At 36.6% G+C, this 15383-nt stretch overlaps 4 protein-coding genes and 1 long non-coding RNA gene across 9 annotated transcripts; 3 read left to right on the top strand and 2 right to left on the bottom strand.

The window, feature by feature from the left end:
* Positions 1-3747, bottom strand: LOC108577960. Its single transcript, XR_001891453.1, has 3 exons — positions 3621-3747; positions 3166-3529; positions 1-54 (listed from the first exon to the last, which is right to left on the bottom strand). It is a non-coding gene; the product is annotated as an uncharacterized LOC108577960 (long non-coding RNA).
* Positions 3748-5148: 1401 nt separating this feature from the next.
* On the top strand, positions 5149-7971 carry LOC108577957 (short/branched chain specific acyl-CoA dehydrogenase, mitochondrial). 2 transcript variants are annotated; one of them, XM_017941194.1, is made up of 9 exons: positions 5149-5293; positions 5847-5964; positions 6127-6227; positions 6358-6564; positions 6661-6834; positions 7035-7160; positions 7241-7423; positions 7512-7647; positions 7730-7971. In XM_017941194.1, exons 1-9 carry the CDS (start codon positions 5282-5284, stop codon positions 7903-7905), a joined length of 1233 nt encoding a protein of 410 aa, XP_017796683.1. In that variant the 5' UTR covers positions 5149-5281; the 3' UTR covers positions 7906-7971. The 2 variants fall into 2 exon arrangements, with proteins under 2 accessions (XP_017796683.1, XP_017796682.1); XM_017941193.1 differs by having other exon boundaries at positions 5149-5329.
* A 261-nt stretch (positions 7972-8232) lies between these two features.
* LOC108577959 (SRR1-like protein) lies at positions 8233-9593 on the bottom strand. The gene is made up of 3 exons (XM_017941200.1): positions 9355-9593; positions 8585-9279; positions 8233-8342 (listed from the first exon to the last, which is right to left on the bottom strand). The coding sequence occupies exons 1-3, from the start codon at positions 9498-9500 to the stop codon at positions 8320-8322; spliced, it is 864 nt and encodes a 287-aa protein (XP_017796689.1). The 5' UTR covers positions 9501-9593; the 3' UTR covers positions 8233-8319.
* A 1316-nt stretch (positions 9594-10909) lies between these two features.
* On the top strand, positions 10910-12806 carry LOC108577958. Of its 4 annotated transcripts, none has more exons than XM_017941197.1 (4): positions 10910-10988; positions 11127-11217; positions 11329-11538; positions 12015-12806. In XM_017941197.1, the coding sequence occupies exons 3-4, from the start codon at positions 11383-11385 to the stop codon at positions 12783-12785; spliced, it is 927 nt and encodes a 308-aa protein (XP_017796686.1). In that variant the 5' UTR covers positions 10910-10988; positions 11127-11217; positions 11329-11382; the 3' UTR covers positions 12786-12806. The 4 variants fall into 4 exon arrangements, with proteins under 4 accessions (XP_017796686.1, XP_017796685.1, XP_017796684.1 ...); XM_017941196.1 differs by having other exon boundaries at positions 10911-10988; positions 11135-11217; positions 11440-11538; XM_017941195.1 differs by having other exon boundaries at positions 10911-10988; positions 11135-11217.
* Positions 12807-13024: 218 nt separating this feature from the next.
* Positions 13025-15216, top strand: LOC108577854 (26S proteasome non-ATPase regulatory subunit 4). Its single transcript, XM_017941069.1, has 6 exons — positions 13025-13306; positions 13724-13864; positions 13949-14060; positions 14144-14518; positions 14597-14882; positions 14969-15216. The coding sequence occupies exons 1-6, from the start codon at positions 13281-13283 to the stop codon at positions 15214-15216; spliced, it is 1188 nt and encodes a 395-aa protein (XP_017796558.1). The 5' UTR covers positions 13025-13280.
* The last annotated feature ends 167 nt before the right edge of the window (positions 15217-15383 follow it).

Genomic DNA, 15383 nt, shown 5'->3' with positions numbered 1-15383 from the left:
CCACCGCCGCCGCCACCTCCTTCTTCTCCTTCCTCCCCCACCGCTGGATACCGACTGAAACAAATTGTTTGCATCTATTATACATACGATGCACATTGTAACTTATTTTTAAATTAGGAAACAACTTGAAAAATTGGCATGTGCGGTTTCATTTTGAAACACTCGCTACATTACTCATCGGAACAATGTTAATTCACTTCTATCCGTTGGTTTTCTTACATTTGCGTCTTATACAGTGCATGATTCGTCATCATTCATTCGAGAAACTATTCGGAGCTGTTCCCTTCCTTGTTTCAAATGTAAAAAACCAACGAACGTAAGAAAACCGACAGAAGTCAGCAAACGATCAATAAACTTGCGAGTAACAGTCAAGTAGCGTAAGGTGCGTCGAATGCGTATACATATAGGGGTAACTGACGAGAATCCCTAGAGCGGCTGAAATCGTAGCTCTCTTTTTTCAAATTCTTACTGCGTTTATTTATACCACATGCTACCATCCTGACTTACGTTCGTTTTCTTACCCTCGGGATTTTAATGCTACTTGTCATTTCATGCTTTCTGAAAGAAAAAGAACGAGATACGTCGTTAAATGATTTTACGTAAACGACAGAGAAGAACAAGCATCGATATATGTAAATCGATTTTATAATCTAGAAAAAATCGAGAAAAGTATATCACAGCTGTTTTTCGTTAAAAGCTCAATGCTTCTGCAACGCTAAACGTTGATAACTTTATTTAAAGGCTCTTAATAATTCGGAAGCGTGTGCTTAACCCAAATTCACGACTTCCGCGAATCCTCCACTAAACAGGCAAGCTACGGAGGTCGTTCTGTAAATTCCTTCATCGGCCATACCATGCCAAATCATACACTGCCACCATTATCGTCGTATTGATAATCGTCGAATTGAACAGTCCCATTGTACATAAAATCGCGAACAAAAGGAAACTACTTAACAACCCTTTTAGTTTTCAAAAGCATTTCGAATGCCAGAGGATAAGATTCTGAAAAAGATGTCTACGCTTAAGATAATTGAAAAACTGTATTCATGTACCGGTCACGACGTAGCAACGATACTTTTTAAACATTAGATTGACAAATGAAAAAGAGCGAAAAGAGCGTAATAGGTACGTATGTACATGCATAAATGTGATTTACAATCTGTAAGCAGTGTAACTCCTTCAATTAATGTTCGTCAACGTTATTTAACAACGAACATCAATTGAATTTCAGCTATTCGTGGTTAATTGTCCTGCTATTATCTACAGAAGTACATACAACGTAACGGTATCGAGATGACCTTATGTTTCCTTGTATATTTCTCGAAAAGAATAAGAGCACTTGTTCGAGGTGAAATTTCCGAAGGGAAGGCTTTTTGTATAAAAAAAAAAAAAAAAAAAAAAAAAAAAAAAAATTGAACCCTTTAACCGGTGAAACGAGCCAAAATACGATACAACATGGGAGTGCTATGGAGTTAAGAGAAAAAGAAAAAAAGATTTGATACACTAAAAACATTGTATACCGATAACGTATTGAACTACGGAGATAGCGAACCGAACGCGTATCACGAGTCAGATACTTAATGCGACGCGTCCGCTGTTTCTCGACACGATGATGTCATAACTTAAAACGCAAAGCCTTACTATTCGTTGTTCATTGGGCGGTACCACGTTCGTACGATGAAAAGGGCACAATCCACGCTAATAGGAAAATATTCAATTTTTTTTTCAGTCGCCTAATCGATAAACAATGAAACAACGACTACTATTGTTTAGTTAAATATATACTTTACATTTTATTAATTGTAGTAAGTAACGCTATTTTTAACGGAGAAAATAAAGGACCCATTATTAGAATCGGTAAAATCTGAAACTCAAAAGGTAATCGGGGGCACAGGCTGAACGTGGACAGGTGAGCGTGCCCCTTCTATAGAATCGAAACTCGAGAGCAGCAAGTTTATTTCCAAGCGACGATAGATTGCGCGCGGGCGGTCCTGAGTTGTTGCAAGAAAACGAAACGTTCTTCATGGCTGTCCGTTGATTTTGTGCATTTACATTTTACATAATATTTTCTGCCGAAAGAATCTAAGGATTTAGTGTCTCTATTAAGTATACGCGCATAAACGCACGCGCGCGCCAGCGCAACACGTACGTGTGTCTGTGTGTATATACATATGCATACTTACTACACACACTTTTCTACTTTTCATCTCCGCATACGACGAATTCGATCATAAGGGACGAGTCGAGACGAACTCAGCGTATGGTTATTCGTGCGAATACGCCCAAATGACTACCTTATGCATGTCAGTTTATTACTAACAAACAAATGCGAGACAATCCTCTATGAAAACACAAACACCAAAAGTTAAACTTCACGATACAAACGTGATTTAACATTATTCTCATTGTACCTAGACGAGTTTTGTCGATTGGGAAACATTGGGTGTTTAACAAATCGATTAAACGCATACCGAGAATAGGCGGAAGAGAAACTCACATGCGTTGCTTTGTAAATATATCGGTAACACAGTTATTTGTCACTACTACGACGATATAAGTAACAGTAATTACTACGAATATTCAAATTTTCAACAACACAACTATTTTTCCAATGTTCACTGCAGCAATGCTTTCTCGTCAATGTACATTCTCAACATCATGAAACGCACGCGCTATGTCAAACGAAAAATTAAACCAACAAAATGGCATTTCTATTCGATTTAAGCTTTTATTTTTGCGCGTTTGTGGAGATATCCTGCCTTTTAGCAGAAATACAGCACGAAAAGAAGGTCAATGGTTTAACAATGCAAATGGCGATACAGCAGCAGAGAGTAATGGTTTTCAATGGCGTAATTATGACAACAAGTTTTCTAACAGTGATTATCGATGTACTTTTACGAAATATTCCAAGGCTGATAAGAAATTAGACTCACAAAACTCAGGGATCACGTATTGTTCACAAGTGCTTACTAATGCAGAAAAAAGCATCCAAGATTGCCGCCTAATCGACAACGACACACCCCTTACGCTACGTCATTCTTGTCAATTATTTAGAGCCGCGTTCTCTTATATTTCAGCAGCATCGCATGTTCCAAGCAATTCGTATCTATATATATGTGTATATATATATACAATTTTTTTTGGGCATGGTTCAAAGAGACTTACCTAGCAGAAAATCAGCAACTATCGTCGATGGTTGATATATCCGTATCCGTTCGACTTGCCGTTCGTATCACCGAGCGGTCGTTCCGTTCGGTGGACAGCTTCCCCACCCCCGTCACCGTCGATGTTCTTCCGGCGGCTGGCAAGCCTTCTCCACCTCCTGGTTCTCCCGTACTACCACCACCACTATACTACTGCTCGTACCACCTCTCCAATTCCACTTCCACCTCTCTCTCTCTCTCTCTCTCTCTCTCTCTCTCTCTCTCTCTCTCTCTCTCTCTCCCCCAACTATCTTTCGTTGCACCCACTTCGAGCTATAAGTCTCCCTTCTCGTATTCAGTTATTTCAAGGGACTGCACTTTTTAACCTACACCGTTTTACGATTCATTCGGATATATGTACGCGAATATGCATACATATATATATATATATATGTACATATATACGTATATACTCACATTAGCGAGAATTTTCATAATTCATTCACTATTTTGATTACAAACGAAAATCCGATGATCTTTTTATCGATACGAGTACTTCTTCTTTTTCTTCGTCTCTACCCTACTCCATGCTCTTGCCTTTTCCCTCCACCTGATTCTACTAGATGGCCACGCGGATTGTGCGCGTAATACTGCTGCGCAGCAGATCTACGATACTTCAGAACGAGAGGTTGCTTTTCGAAAACTTATCATTCGATTGGCTATCCTTTAATTTGCTATCCAATCAAGATATTCGACGTTTGTACAACCAATCGTACACGCTACGTATAATATCATACGTACCTAAAGTCATCAAAAATCAGTATGTTGCAATCGATCGAAAGGCGTTTAGTATCATTTCAGAAAATACATATTGATTTATATAGCAAATTATTTATTTATCGTATTATTCATACGAAGAAAATAGACCAACCTACAAAATAAGATTATTCTATATCACAGTAATTTAATCATACCAAATTGTACTTTGTATCTTAGTGTAATACACTCCCCGTGCATGTGTAGATCTATTTGTGTACCTACTTGATTAATGTGTGCTTTACATACTGTATCGATCGCGACGTATGCATATCGTCTGACCTCTCGAACGCGCGATTTGGAAAATTTTAAACAACGCGCTTCCTTCGTATTCGCAAGAATGTACATGCATACGTGTATCGGTGAATTAGGAAACTCTCAGTTTGAAACAGCAATAATAACGAATGGGTACAATTGTTAATATTTCTTTTATATTTAACCGCATTACGAGTTATAGTAACTTATATTTGAACTAATTCGCGTATCGACGTATATCGCGTATAGAATGATTAAATTAATCAAACTGGTCGGATATGTTCAACCGGAGAAAGCCAATTATAGTAGGCTAGAAGTGAATGTTTATAATAGCTAAAGGGTTAAAGTACATCGATAAACAACATGTGAGGGGAATTCACTTGTACTTTATGCAACAAGGTTGCCATCGTTACATTAAAATTGATGCACATACATAGATGTTCTTTCTTTCCGTTCTGTTCTCTTTCTTTTCAAAGTAGAATTACTACTTCGAAATTTGCTCTGAAATAAATTAATCACCTTGTAAATAATAACCAAGAAAGAACATTAAAAATAATGTATTTTGGAAAATATATGTACAATATACGCAGGTCTCACGTTAACGATACGAAAATTTTGCGTAGTACTTACGTTACACGTTGAAGTAAAGAATTTAGTGAAGTTATTTACATAGGAATGTACTTACGTACACGCGCATGCACGTCCTTTTACGACATTCTGACAATTAAAGTACACGCACACTTCTTCTAATTTGCTTTGTTTATGTAAACAATGATTAATAATAGGTCAATGCATTTCTATTTATTATTAACGGCAGATTGTTTTCCCTCTTGTTACGTAAGAACCTGTTTGATTCGTGCATAGGATCAACTGGTAGGAGAGTTTCAAGCATAACAGATGTATACGATATTACAATCTAGTCAGTATTATTGTGGTCTCCGACTGGGGAACAGTAATATCTGCTTTTTTATCTGTTACTTTTCTCTCTTACTCGGTACATTCGATAACAAACATTAGCGTTTTCGACGCTATTAATTGTTATTAATTTCTAATTCGTGATTTGAAACATGAATCTTAAGGTAAACATGAATTTGTTTATACCGCTACTACGACAGGTACGTACCTATAAATGCTTCTAACAAACACGTATTAATGAATTTCGAATCAATAAATTCGTAAACTTCAAAACACACCGATAGCAAGAAGAAATGTAAAATCTTTGTTTGATGACGTGGCATGGAAATATTCAATCAGGCCTACATATTTAAGTTGGGCGTTTAGCTATTGCTTCCGAAACGTTTCTTCCAATCTCTTTCCTTTTTCTTTGTTTTTCTCTTTTCGTTTTTTACACTTTGGTAACGTAATACTTACATATGTACATGCGTAGGAAAAGAAAAGAAACGGCAAATTGTACGCTTTTCTTCTTATTCCTAATATTCTCTTTCTTGCCACGTTTCAACTTTTTAATTAATTCACTTGTTCGCAGGGACAATAATACTTTTACTTTACACGAATAAACGTTCGTAAAAGTAATTCCTTTTCATCTGTTTAATTATAGTTCTTTAACAAAGGAAACACGATTTACCTCTCGTTTTCGACCTTCTTCAAATAGACATTACGTTTTGTTTTCAGATATCGCGAAAAAGATTTACGGAAAGGCATCTGAGTACGTGCACCGCATCACTATTCAATCACTGTCCCGGACCTTTATCCCAATTCACAGACGAAGAACTTTTGATGAAAGAAAGCGGTAATGGTCTAACGTTTCTGCACAGATTGCTTGCTTATTCGTGAGAAAGTAAAAACATATGTGGCTTTTTCACGCTTACTACAATACTTGATCATCAACTCGTGCAAATTGTACGGGTAAGAGAGCCGTGAATAATGATTTTTGAAATATGACTATTTTTAGTTGGTAAATTAGCGAAAGAGGAAATTGCGCCGCTTGTACGAAAAATGGAGAAAGAAGGTAAAATAGACGAGGGATTAGTACAAAAACTTTTTGAAAATGGTGTAAGTAAACATAGTTGAACTCTTCTCGTTTAAACAGTAAATGATAATTCGCGATGGTCGCATTTACACTTTCGAATGTTTTCTCGCGCATTTTTGAGTTGTCCTTTCCAACACACCGATTCGTTGATAGCTGATGGGTGTCGAGATACCAGAAAAATATGGTGGTTCTGGATGTAATTTCATGACAACGATATTAACCGTCGAAGAAGTTGCGAAAGTTGATGGAGCTGTCGCAGCGCTAGTCGACATTCATAATACTTTGGTGAATTCGTTAACCGTGAAAGTTGCCACGGAAGAGCAGAAAGCAAAATATTTGCCGAGATTGGCTCAACAGCATGTAAGTAAGAGAAAACTCGTCGACAAAATACGATAAACCAAAGTTGACACTTTTCATCTTTATCTTTCTGTCCGCTGCACACCATTTCCTTAACAGGTAGGCAGCTTTTGCCTCACCGAACCTGGTTCGGGATCGGATGCGTTTTCTTTGAAAACGGAAGCAAGAAAGGACGGACCTTCTGATTATGTGATAAATGGAACGAAAATGTGGATTTCAAATTCCGATATCGCTGAATTATTTCTAGTTTTTGCAAATGCAAATCCTTCTGCTGTAAGTTTCACAACAGCTCTGTTCAAAACTGCCAAATTATTTTATACCTAACTCCGTTTCATCTCAAGCCTGAAAAATACATATACCACACGTTTATTGTGACATTTACGATTTTTACAAAATTCAACTCATTAATGTTAAGCTTATAAAAATTTAAAAACGAAATTACTGATAACAACGATGATGAATCTGTGAATCAGGGATACCGTGGCATTACGACGTTCTTCGTAGAACGAAATACATCGGGATTGACGATCGCCAAACCTGAGGACAAGCTAGGAATTAAGGCATCGGGTACATGCATGATTCACTTGGACAACGTCAAAGTAAACGAAACGATTCTCCGAACAACAAGAAAAGAAAGGAAAATTTTTTATTTTCTCAACCGTTTCCTCATATCGCTCAGGTTCCTGAAACTAATATCTTAGGACAATTTGGCCATGGATACAAATACGCTGCTGGGTTTTTAAACGAAGGTCGAATCGGAATTGGAGCTCAAATGATTGGTATAGCACAGGGTTGCTTAGACGCTACTATACCGTACACATTAGAAAGAAAGCAATTTGGAAAAGATATATTTTCATTTCAAGTATAACAGAAGATGAAATTGTTCCTCATTTTCCACATTTAGCCAACACAATTAATCTAAGAATCAAACGTTTCTAATCTTTTCGTAGTCTATGCAGCATCAAATTGCTCAAGTGGTTACCGAGCTTGAGTGTGCCAGATTATTGGTTTACAACGCAGCCAGACTAGTTGACGCTAAAAAAGATGTGATGAAAGAGGCTGCTATGGCAAAGCTTGTAGCTTCCGGTAATTGCTATCCCTTTATTTCACGACAACTGTAAGGTATTAAAGTATCATACGTACAACTCATACGTATTTTTTTACGTAGAAACGGCTTTACGTGTTACCGCAAAATGCATCGATTTCATGGGTGGAGTAGGATTCACGACAGATTTCCCTCAAGAAAAATATTTCAGAGATTCTAAAATCGGTACTATTTACGAGGGTACTAGTAACATGCAACTGTCAACCATAGCCAAATGTATCCGCAAAGAGTACTCGTAAATACGTCGTTATAATCAAACAAACTTTATTTTCATCCCTTTTTTATCCTTCGTTTTACAATGTCTATCTGTTAATAAATTTACATTAACTTTGATTATCATTTCAAACTCTACGAATTACTTCGGATCATGGGGTAATTTAAATCCAACGAGATCCGCGGTTTCTTTAACACTCCGTTCACCTTTACCGGTGTATCGAACTTGAATTTCTTTACATATTCGCTGAGATTTCAAGTAACAAAGGTACGTCTCTGCTAAATTTTTTAGTTCTTCTCGCGCTTTGCACAAAATTTCCGAAGTTTCTCGATGAGATCGTGCTTGATTTAAAACGTATTGTACCATAATATTATCCTTTGCATTTTGTCCGGATGACATTTGTCGAATTTCTTGTACAAGGGAGCGAAGCAATTTTGCATTAGGTTTCATCTTTCTTGCGACCTATAACAGAGGAAATTAATTCCTTGTTAAAACCAAAGTAATAAACGCTTCTTCTCTGAGCTCAATTAATTTGCATCAAAACGACGTTAATTTCCTTTGCAACACATATTCGATATGGTTTTTTTCGCTATATAAATTGCTTCATATGTCCGCTATATCTACTATGTATATCACATATCTCGATAATTTAATACATATTATTTGAAAATGTCAAGGAACGGTTTAACTAAATGTATAATTACAATTCTTAGCATCTACTTCCTCCGTTTGCTTAGCAGTTAAATAATCAATTTCTGCATCTTGATAACACGGCGCCTCTCGTTTATTCCAAAAACTTTCAGCAATCCTATTAATATCCTGTTCGAGGAATATATGAATGCTTAAGTCGTTAAATGCCTCTTCGCATGTGAAGTTGTTTCTTAAGGGGATTTCTGTCACGTACGATCGAATACGCAATATATAATCAACGGGAGTGGATCTATTTGCTTTTTTCAAATCATCCGCAACAATAGAGAAGCTATTTGTCAAGAGGATGCATCTATTTAACTGTCTACACCAATTTGCATAAAGGAAATTATTAATTAAATGTATCGAACAGTGTGGCATATATATCAACGTAACATTATCAAGGACATGGCGTTTGCCTTCTTCGTTAACTTCTATAACGTTACAATCAAATTCTTTCAGTAGCTCGATTTCTTTGAAAGAGAAAACTGGATCGTACATGTACACCTGAGAGCTGTAACGTTTCTTCAAAGACAAAAGTAACGCCAATTGATACTTGGAAGATCTGCGACAAGAAAAGTGACCCAAACCATAACACAATATATTAGAAATGCCACTGACATTTAAGGCACTTAACGAATCTCTTAAATAATAAAAAACATTGTCAGAAAACAACGAATTTCTCAGTTCAACTTCTGCTTCAAGTAGTTTTCTGAAAATTATTATAAAAATATTGAAAGAAATTTATAAACGTATATTCGAAAAGCGCGTATCTAAACGTCCTTACCCAACAAGCGTTTCGTAATTAACATTTGGATGATTATCATTTTCATGGTCATCGGGCAAAGATATACTCGAATCGTAATTGATTCGAACGTGAGATGCACGTTTCTTTCGGCGAGTTACAAATTTAAATTCTCCATGGTCTCGCATTCTAAATGTTACCCAATTCTACCGTAACTTGTTATCCATATACGTATGTATGTTTGTACAGTTATAAAAACAGGAGCATTCCAATTACTTGTACAAAAGATTCACGCACCTCTCGTTCAGATCCGTTGGAACGTAGTAAATGTGTACAGTTTGGTTAAATCTTTAGCAAAATTATTACAAGATATTCCTACCAAAATGCCACCCACAGTTTTCGATAAATAGATAAATTCAGCGTATACGTTAATTAGTTAAAGACATCGAGCTTCAGAATTTTCGCTAACAGATGGCGCTATCACACCGGTTGCAACGCAACAAATTTTGCAAACTATTAATAAACAGCAAATCACGTGCAAAATATGCGCTATCCTCGCGCATTTAAATAAATTTAATCAGTGCTTGCGGGAACGTGTAAGCCAGCCAAGCTTCAATTAGCATCTGTGCTTCGATTACAACAACACTGATAAAGAAATTTAAAACAGCATTCACTCTTTTCTTTTACAAGATCATTCCCCATCTTTCTCCTCCATCCTAACTTCTTCCTACATTTCATTTAAACTCTTATTACTATAAGCATTATCTAAAAAGCAAAATGGCAACAACAATAATACTTTGTACAAGCATGTGTTCAACCATAAGCACATCGTTCGTGCGAGTGTCGAAGAAACACGCATATCCGACAATCCTGATTGTATACTAAGAATTGTTGAACGACGATTAAAACGAGCAATTATGTATGTACGTATGTACTCAGATTTCACACAACCGATTTACTATACATCGCGGAATTTCAAGTTAAAAGTACATAACAATAAGAAAGAAAAGGATAAAGGAGCACACGCGAACACGAATGGGAACGGAGAGTGAATGCAAGCAGTATACAATCTACGAGACGTGACCAGCGATACGTATGTACATATAACGTATGACGTATGCGTTCCTCGTCAACGACAACCTGACCGAACGATTAATCGTTCTAAGGATGGTCGTGTATAAGCGTCTAAGCAAGTGACGGAGTAAGAGTTATGATCGTTCGGTATAGATCAACACGGATATGTAAGGTATCAATACGTAAGGAATCCATCCATCGTAATGCGTTCAGGCCGATTGATTTCGAATACAGTGCGTTACAGAAGAAGAAACGTGACATCTAAAGGTAAAAAATACTTATCGCACCGATCATGCCTCTACCACATGCAACGAATACGCGTATCGCATTTTTATAAATGCAACTTTGTACAGTGACTTGCGTCCTCCTATCGACGATAACACGAAACATAAAAGTATTAACAGCTACGCTTTTTTCCTTCAGGTATTCGTAATTGATTATCGAAGTGTTGCCATATTTGCTGGAAACGAAACACTAGCAACAGAAACACGGTACATAGATACTGTACGTACGTATATCGGAAGTAACGTTACGGATGATTTACCTTGGCTTTTTCAACGACCTTCTTCTTCACGTGTGTCCATTTACTCCTAATATCAATGGTACTTCTTTCATTGAAAAATTAATTATCAATTCCATTGGTCAACTCTATAGGTTGACAAGACAACATACTGTTAGAAATACACATGTATATATTAACAAAATTATTTGAAAGTTCGCGATTATTTAAGTTACCTTAGTCTTTCAGAACAAATCTGCAAATTGAACTTGAGAAACGATAAATGTAGATTGTCTTCTTTCAAACGGAGAAAACGTGGAATTTATGTTAAAGTAAGTTAACAACGATGAGAACATTATCACCCTCGTCGTCACTTTCTTTTGTACATCGAAACATTTTGAAAAATATTACGCTTTATCGACGTTTTATTCGATGTGATCTAGGCGCAAACGAATTACATATATGCTATCTACTACGAGAGGCATTTTTTAGAAAAGATGTCCTTAAGTATAGAAATGAATAAATGGGCTCCAAAATTGACAATCATCTTTCAGCTAACTATTTGGAGTATCGTTGGAATTATACTTCTTCAAAAGGGTGTAATCTCATTATGCGAAAAGACGAAGGCGCGGAATGACACAGTTGCCGTACAGGTTCGACATCTTAATCGATTACGAAACTACACATGTACATACATACATACATACTATACGATGCCTGCGTTTAACAACAGGTGGCCAGACTATCAGTGCAAAATATTCTTCGAAATATCGTCCTCGAAAATAAACAATTGCATACTTCTTTTAATATAAACGAATGTGGAAAATTCAGTATTAGAATTTAATAATAAAGACGATCATCGATCGCATTTTATACGGCCAACTTCGTTCGCCGTTCTTACAGCGACAAAAAGCGACCCTTTTATAAATGAAACATACATACTTACATACATACGTACAATTAAAAAGTAATTTTACCTATCTACAATAGTTCAATCTAATTGGTCTTTTCACTTATTTTGCTCGACATTTTGCATATCCATATATGTACATATATACATACATATGTACAATACATATGTAATATACAATACAAACTCAAGAAATATTCGAGAATACTGTTTTCGCAGGAAAAGGCCACGAGATGGAACGAAGAAGAATCAAATGGAAATCGTTCTCAAGTCGTAAAATTCCAAATTGGAACTCCACGGAAAAATAATAACGTTGATAAGTCTGACAGCGTTACATCGAACGAACAATGGCCGCGCAAATTATATATTTCTCATCGAACGGGCAATGCCGGCAGAGATATTTTTAAAGCGATTTCAACGAACGACGACAAACAAACAACGACGATTCGTCGCGACGATCATGATGCTAGAGACGTACGTTCAATTCAAACACCGACGATTTATACAAGCAAGAAAGATGAAAATACTATTATTACACTCACTTCCAACGAAAACCATTACGATAAACAAAATTCTATGATAGAAAATAGTACGTCGAGTGTTTCATTTGAATTCAAAACATCTGGTTCCGTTAACATCGTCACATTGGACGAGAGAAATTTCTTTAAGCATGGGAATGATGACACATCGCACGATAAAGGTGCAGAAAAAAGCAAAAGCGGAACAAAATCCCGACTCTCCCCTGTAAATCGAATCGGAGCCGCTATTGCTTTAATTATGCTTGCAATCGGAGTCGCTATGTTGCTTTTAGGACCGCTCATTGTTATTGTACGTGCATTTAGTAATAGAAGGCGAACTAGAGAAATGTTGAAAGCAAGGTGTTACAACGACCAGCCGCCAACTTACGAAGAAGCGACGTTAATGGATCAAGCACCGAGATATTCGACGCTCCAACTAGACACAATCCTCGATTCTTCTTTGTCTCTTTAATTCCATTTATCGTTTGTTTCTTTTCTTTCTTTCTTTCTTTCTTTCTTTCCTTCTTTCTTTCTTTCTTTCCTTCCTTCCTTCCTTCCTTTCTTCTTTAAATACACTTTTCGCACTCATGCCACTTTTTATTAAATTCTTTTCATTTCTATATCCTTTCCATGCATAAGCAAAGAACTTTTTCGTGTAATTGTACTTAAATTGAAGGCTACACATATGTACAACGTAATTTTCTTCTTGTATGTGCAATATCAGTATTTCCTTTTTTCCTTAATATCCTAGCGTTTTTTTTGCCAAGTCAATGATTATTAATCGACCATTTATACTTTACAATAAAAAATTTTGTAAAACGTACAAACGAATGGACGGAAAATGAAAATAAATGGAATGGAATGGAATGGAACGGAACGGAACGGAACGGAACGAGACAGAAGATTGCAATGAAATAGGACAGAAAGGAACGAGACGGAATGAAACGATTTAGTGATTCGAACCAAGATGGTACTGGAAAGTACGATGATATGGTAAGTTCGTGACATTTATGGATAACAAGCTTATAAGAAGCTTTATATTTTTTACTTTTTCACTTTATATCATTTTCATCTCTATTCAATCCCGTTTTATTGGAATTTTATGCTTTTTGACGTCGAGTATCTTGATAACCCATACACGCTAGTACGAGTGACAATGCAAAGTTGAAGTAATATACAACTTGTGATCAATTTTCTTTTCTTCTTTTTTCTTACACGGAAATTTAGCGAATATAAATTTCAATCTAGATGATAATCATGGACGAGCGAAATGATAATTGTCGATTAACTTTCAATCTAAATATATCTATTTTCGGGAATGAACAGGTTATATGGTCAAGATAAAATCTCAGTTTTCCTCAAATCTCTCTATAAATATAAAATGTTTAACAATTCTATCGCATATTATAGTGTCGACAACAGCGATTACATGAGAAATGGAGATTTCTTACCGACACGACTTCAAGCACAGCAGGATGCTGTTAACTTGGTTTGTCATTCGAAAACGCGCTCGAATCCCGAAAACAACGTTGGTTTGATAACACTAGCCAAGTATGACAGATTCTACCCTATATCCTAATAAAGTACATAATATTTCTTATCTCTTTACTTTATCTCTATTACTTTTCCAAGCAGCGTTGAAGTATTGGCTACACTTACTAGCGACGTAGGCAGAATTTTGTCCAAACTTCATCAGGTCCAACCAAATGGTAATCTAAGTCTAATTACAGGAATAAGGATTGCACATGTGAGTACACGAACTATGTTAATCTTGTATATCGTGTCTAAATAATGGTTATGATATATATGAAAAATTATGTTAACCAATAGTTGGCATTGAAGCATCGTCAAGGCAAAAATCACAAAATGCGTATAGTGGCTTTTATCGGTAGTCCCATTGAAATTGACGAGAAAGAACTTGTGAAATTAGCAAAAAAGTTAAAAAAGGAAAAGGTTAACGTGGATGTGATTAGCTTTGGTGAGGACAATGCTAATATCGAAGTATTGACAGCCTTTATCAATACTCTCGTTGGAAAAGATGGAACAGGCAGTCACTTGGTCACTGTTCCACCTGGACCACATTTATCCGACGCGTTGATTGCCTCACCGATAATTCAAGGAGAAGATGGAATGGGTGGTACAGGCATGGGAGGAGCTGCTTTTGAGTTTGGTGTTGATCCAAACGAGGATCCAGAATTGGCATTGGTTTGTACTTTACGATTATTCGTTTCAATGAAATATCAGCGGTAAATAATTGTTTGTTTCTCTTTTTCATTTACACAGGCATTACGCGTTTCCATGGAGGAACAACGACAACGTCAAGAGGACGAAGCGCGACGTGCGCAAGCAACCGAGGTGGCTACAAACAAACAGCCAGAAACGATCAAAGAAGTTCCCAATGAAGAAGTAATGTTAAAACGCGCGCTCGCAATGTCACTCGAGGGCGCCGAAAATTCATCCACAACAACTGACAATACCGCTCCCGCTAACATAAATGCCCCCGATTTTGCTCGTATGACAGAAGAGGAACAAATTGCTTTCGCTATGCAGATGTCCATGCAAGATCAACGTACGATGCATAGTTATTCATATTTATGCGTATATTTGACACAATCGAACGTACTTTATTATCCCTTTCTTGTGTTTTATTTTTAGAGGAACTCGAATCTGTGAAAGAGGAAGCAATGGAAGTTGAAGAGGATTATGCCGCTGTTATGTCTGACCCAGCATTTTTGCAATCAGTTTTAGAAAATTTACCTGGTGTTGATCCTCATTCCGAAGCCGTACGTCAAGCCGTTGGATCTCTTCAACAAAACAAAGATAAAGATAAGGATAAAGACAAGGAAAAAGACAAGGATAAAGAGAAGGAAAAGGATAAAGAGAAGGACAAGGGGAACAAATGAAAAGCCTGTGCTCACTAAATACATTACTTTATGTTAATCGCTGTTTTGTGAATATCTATGTACCAAATATAAGTTTCAGATTTTTCAGAACTTTATTTAATATTTTTCATACTTCAAGCTAACCTTTAATAACCTTTCATTTATTCTCCCCTACTTGCGTGTCCTTC

This window comes from Habropoda laboriosa, unplaced genomic scaffold, assembly GCF_001263275.1.
Source record: "Habropoda laboriosa isolate 0110345459 unplaced genomic scaffold, ASM126327v1 scaffold801, whole genome shotgun sequence".
Taxonomy (NCBI): Eukaryota; Metazoa; Arthropoda; class Insecta; order Hymenoptera; family Apidae; genus Habropoda; species Habropoda laboriosa.
The sequence above is the reverse complement of the archived record's forward strand: the minus strand, read 5'-3'. Positions and strand labels throughout refer to the sequence as shown.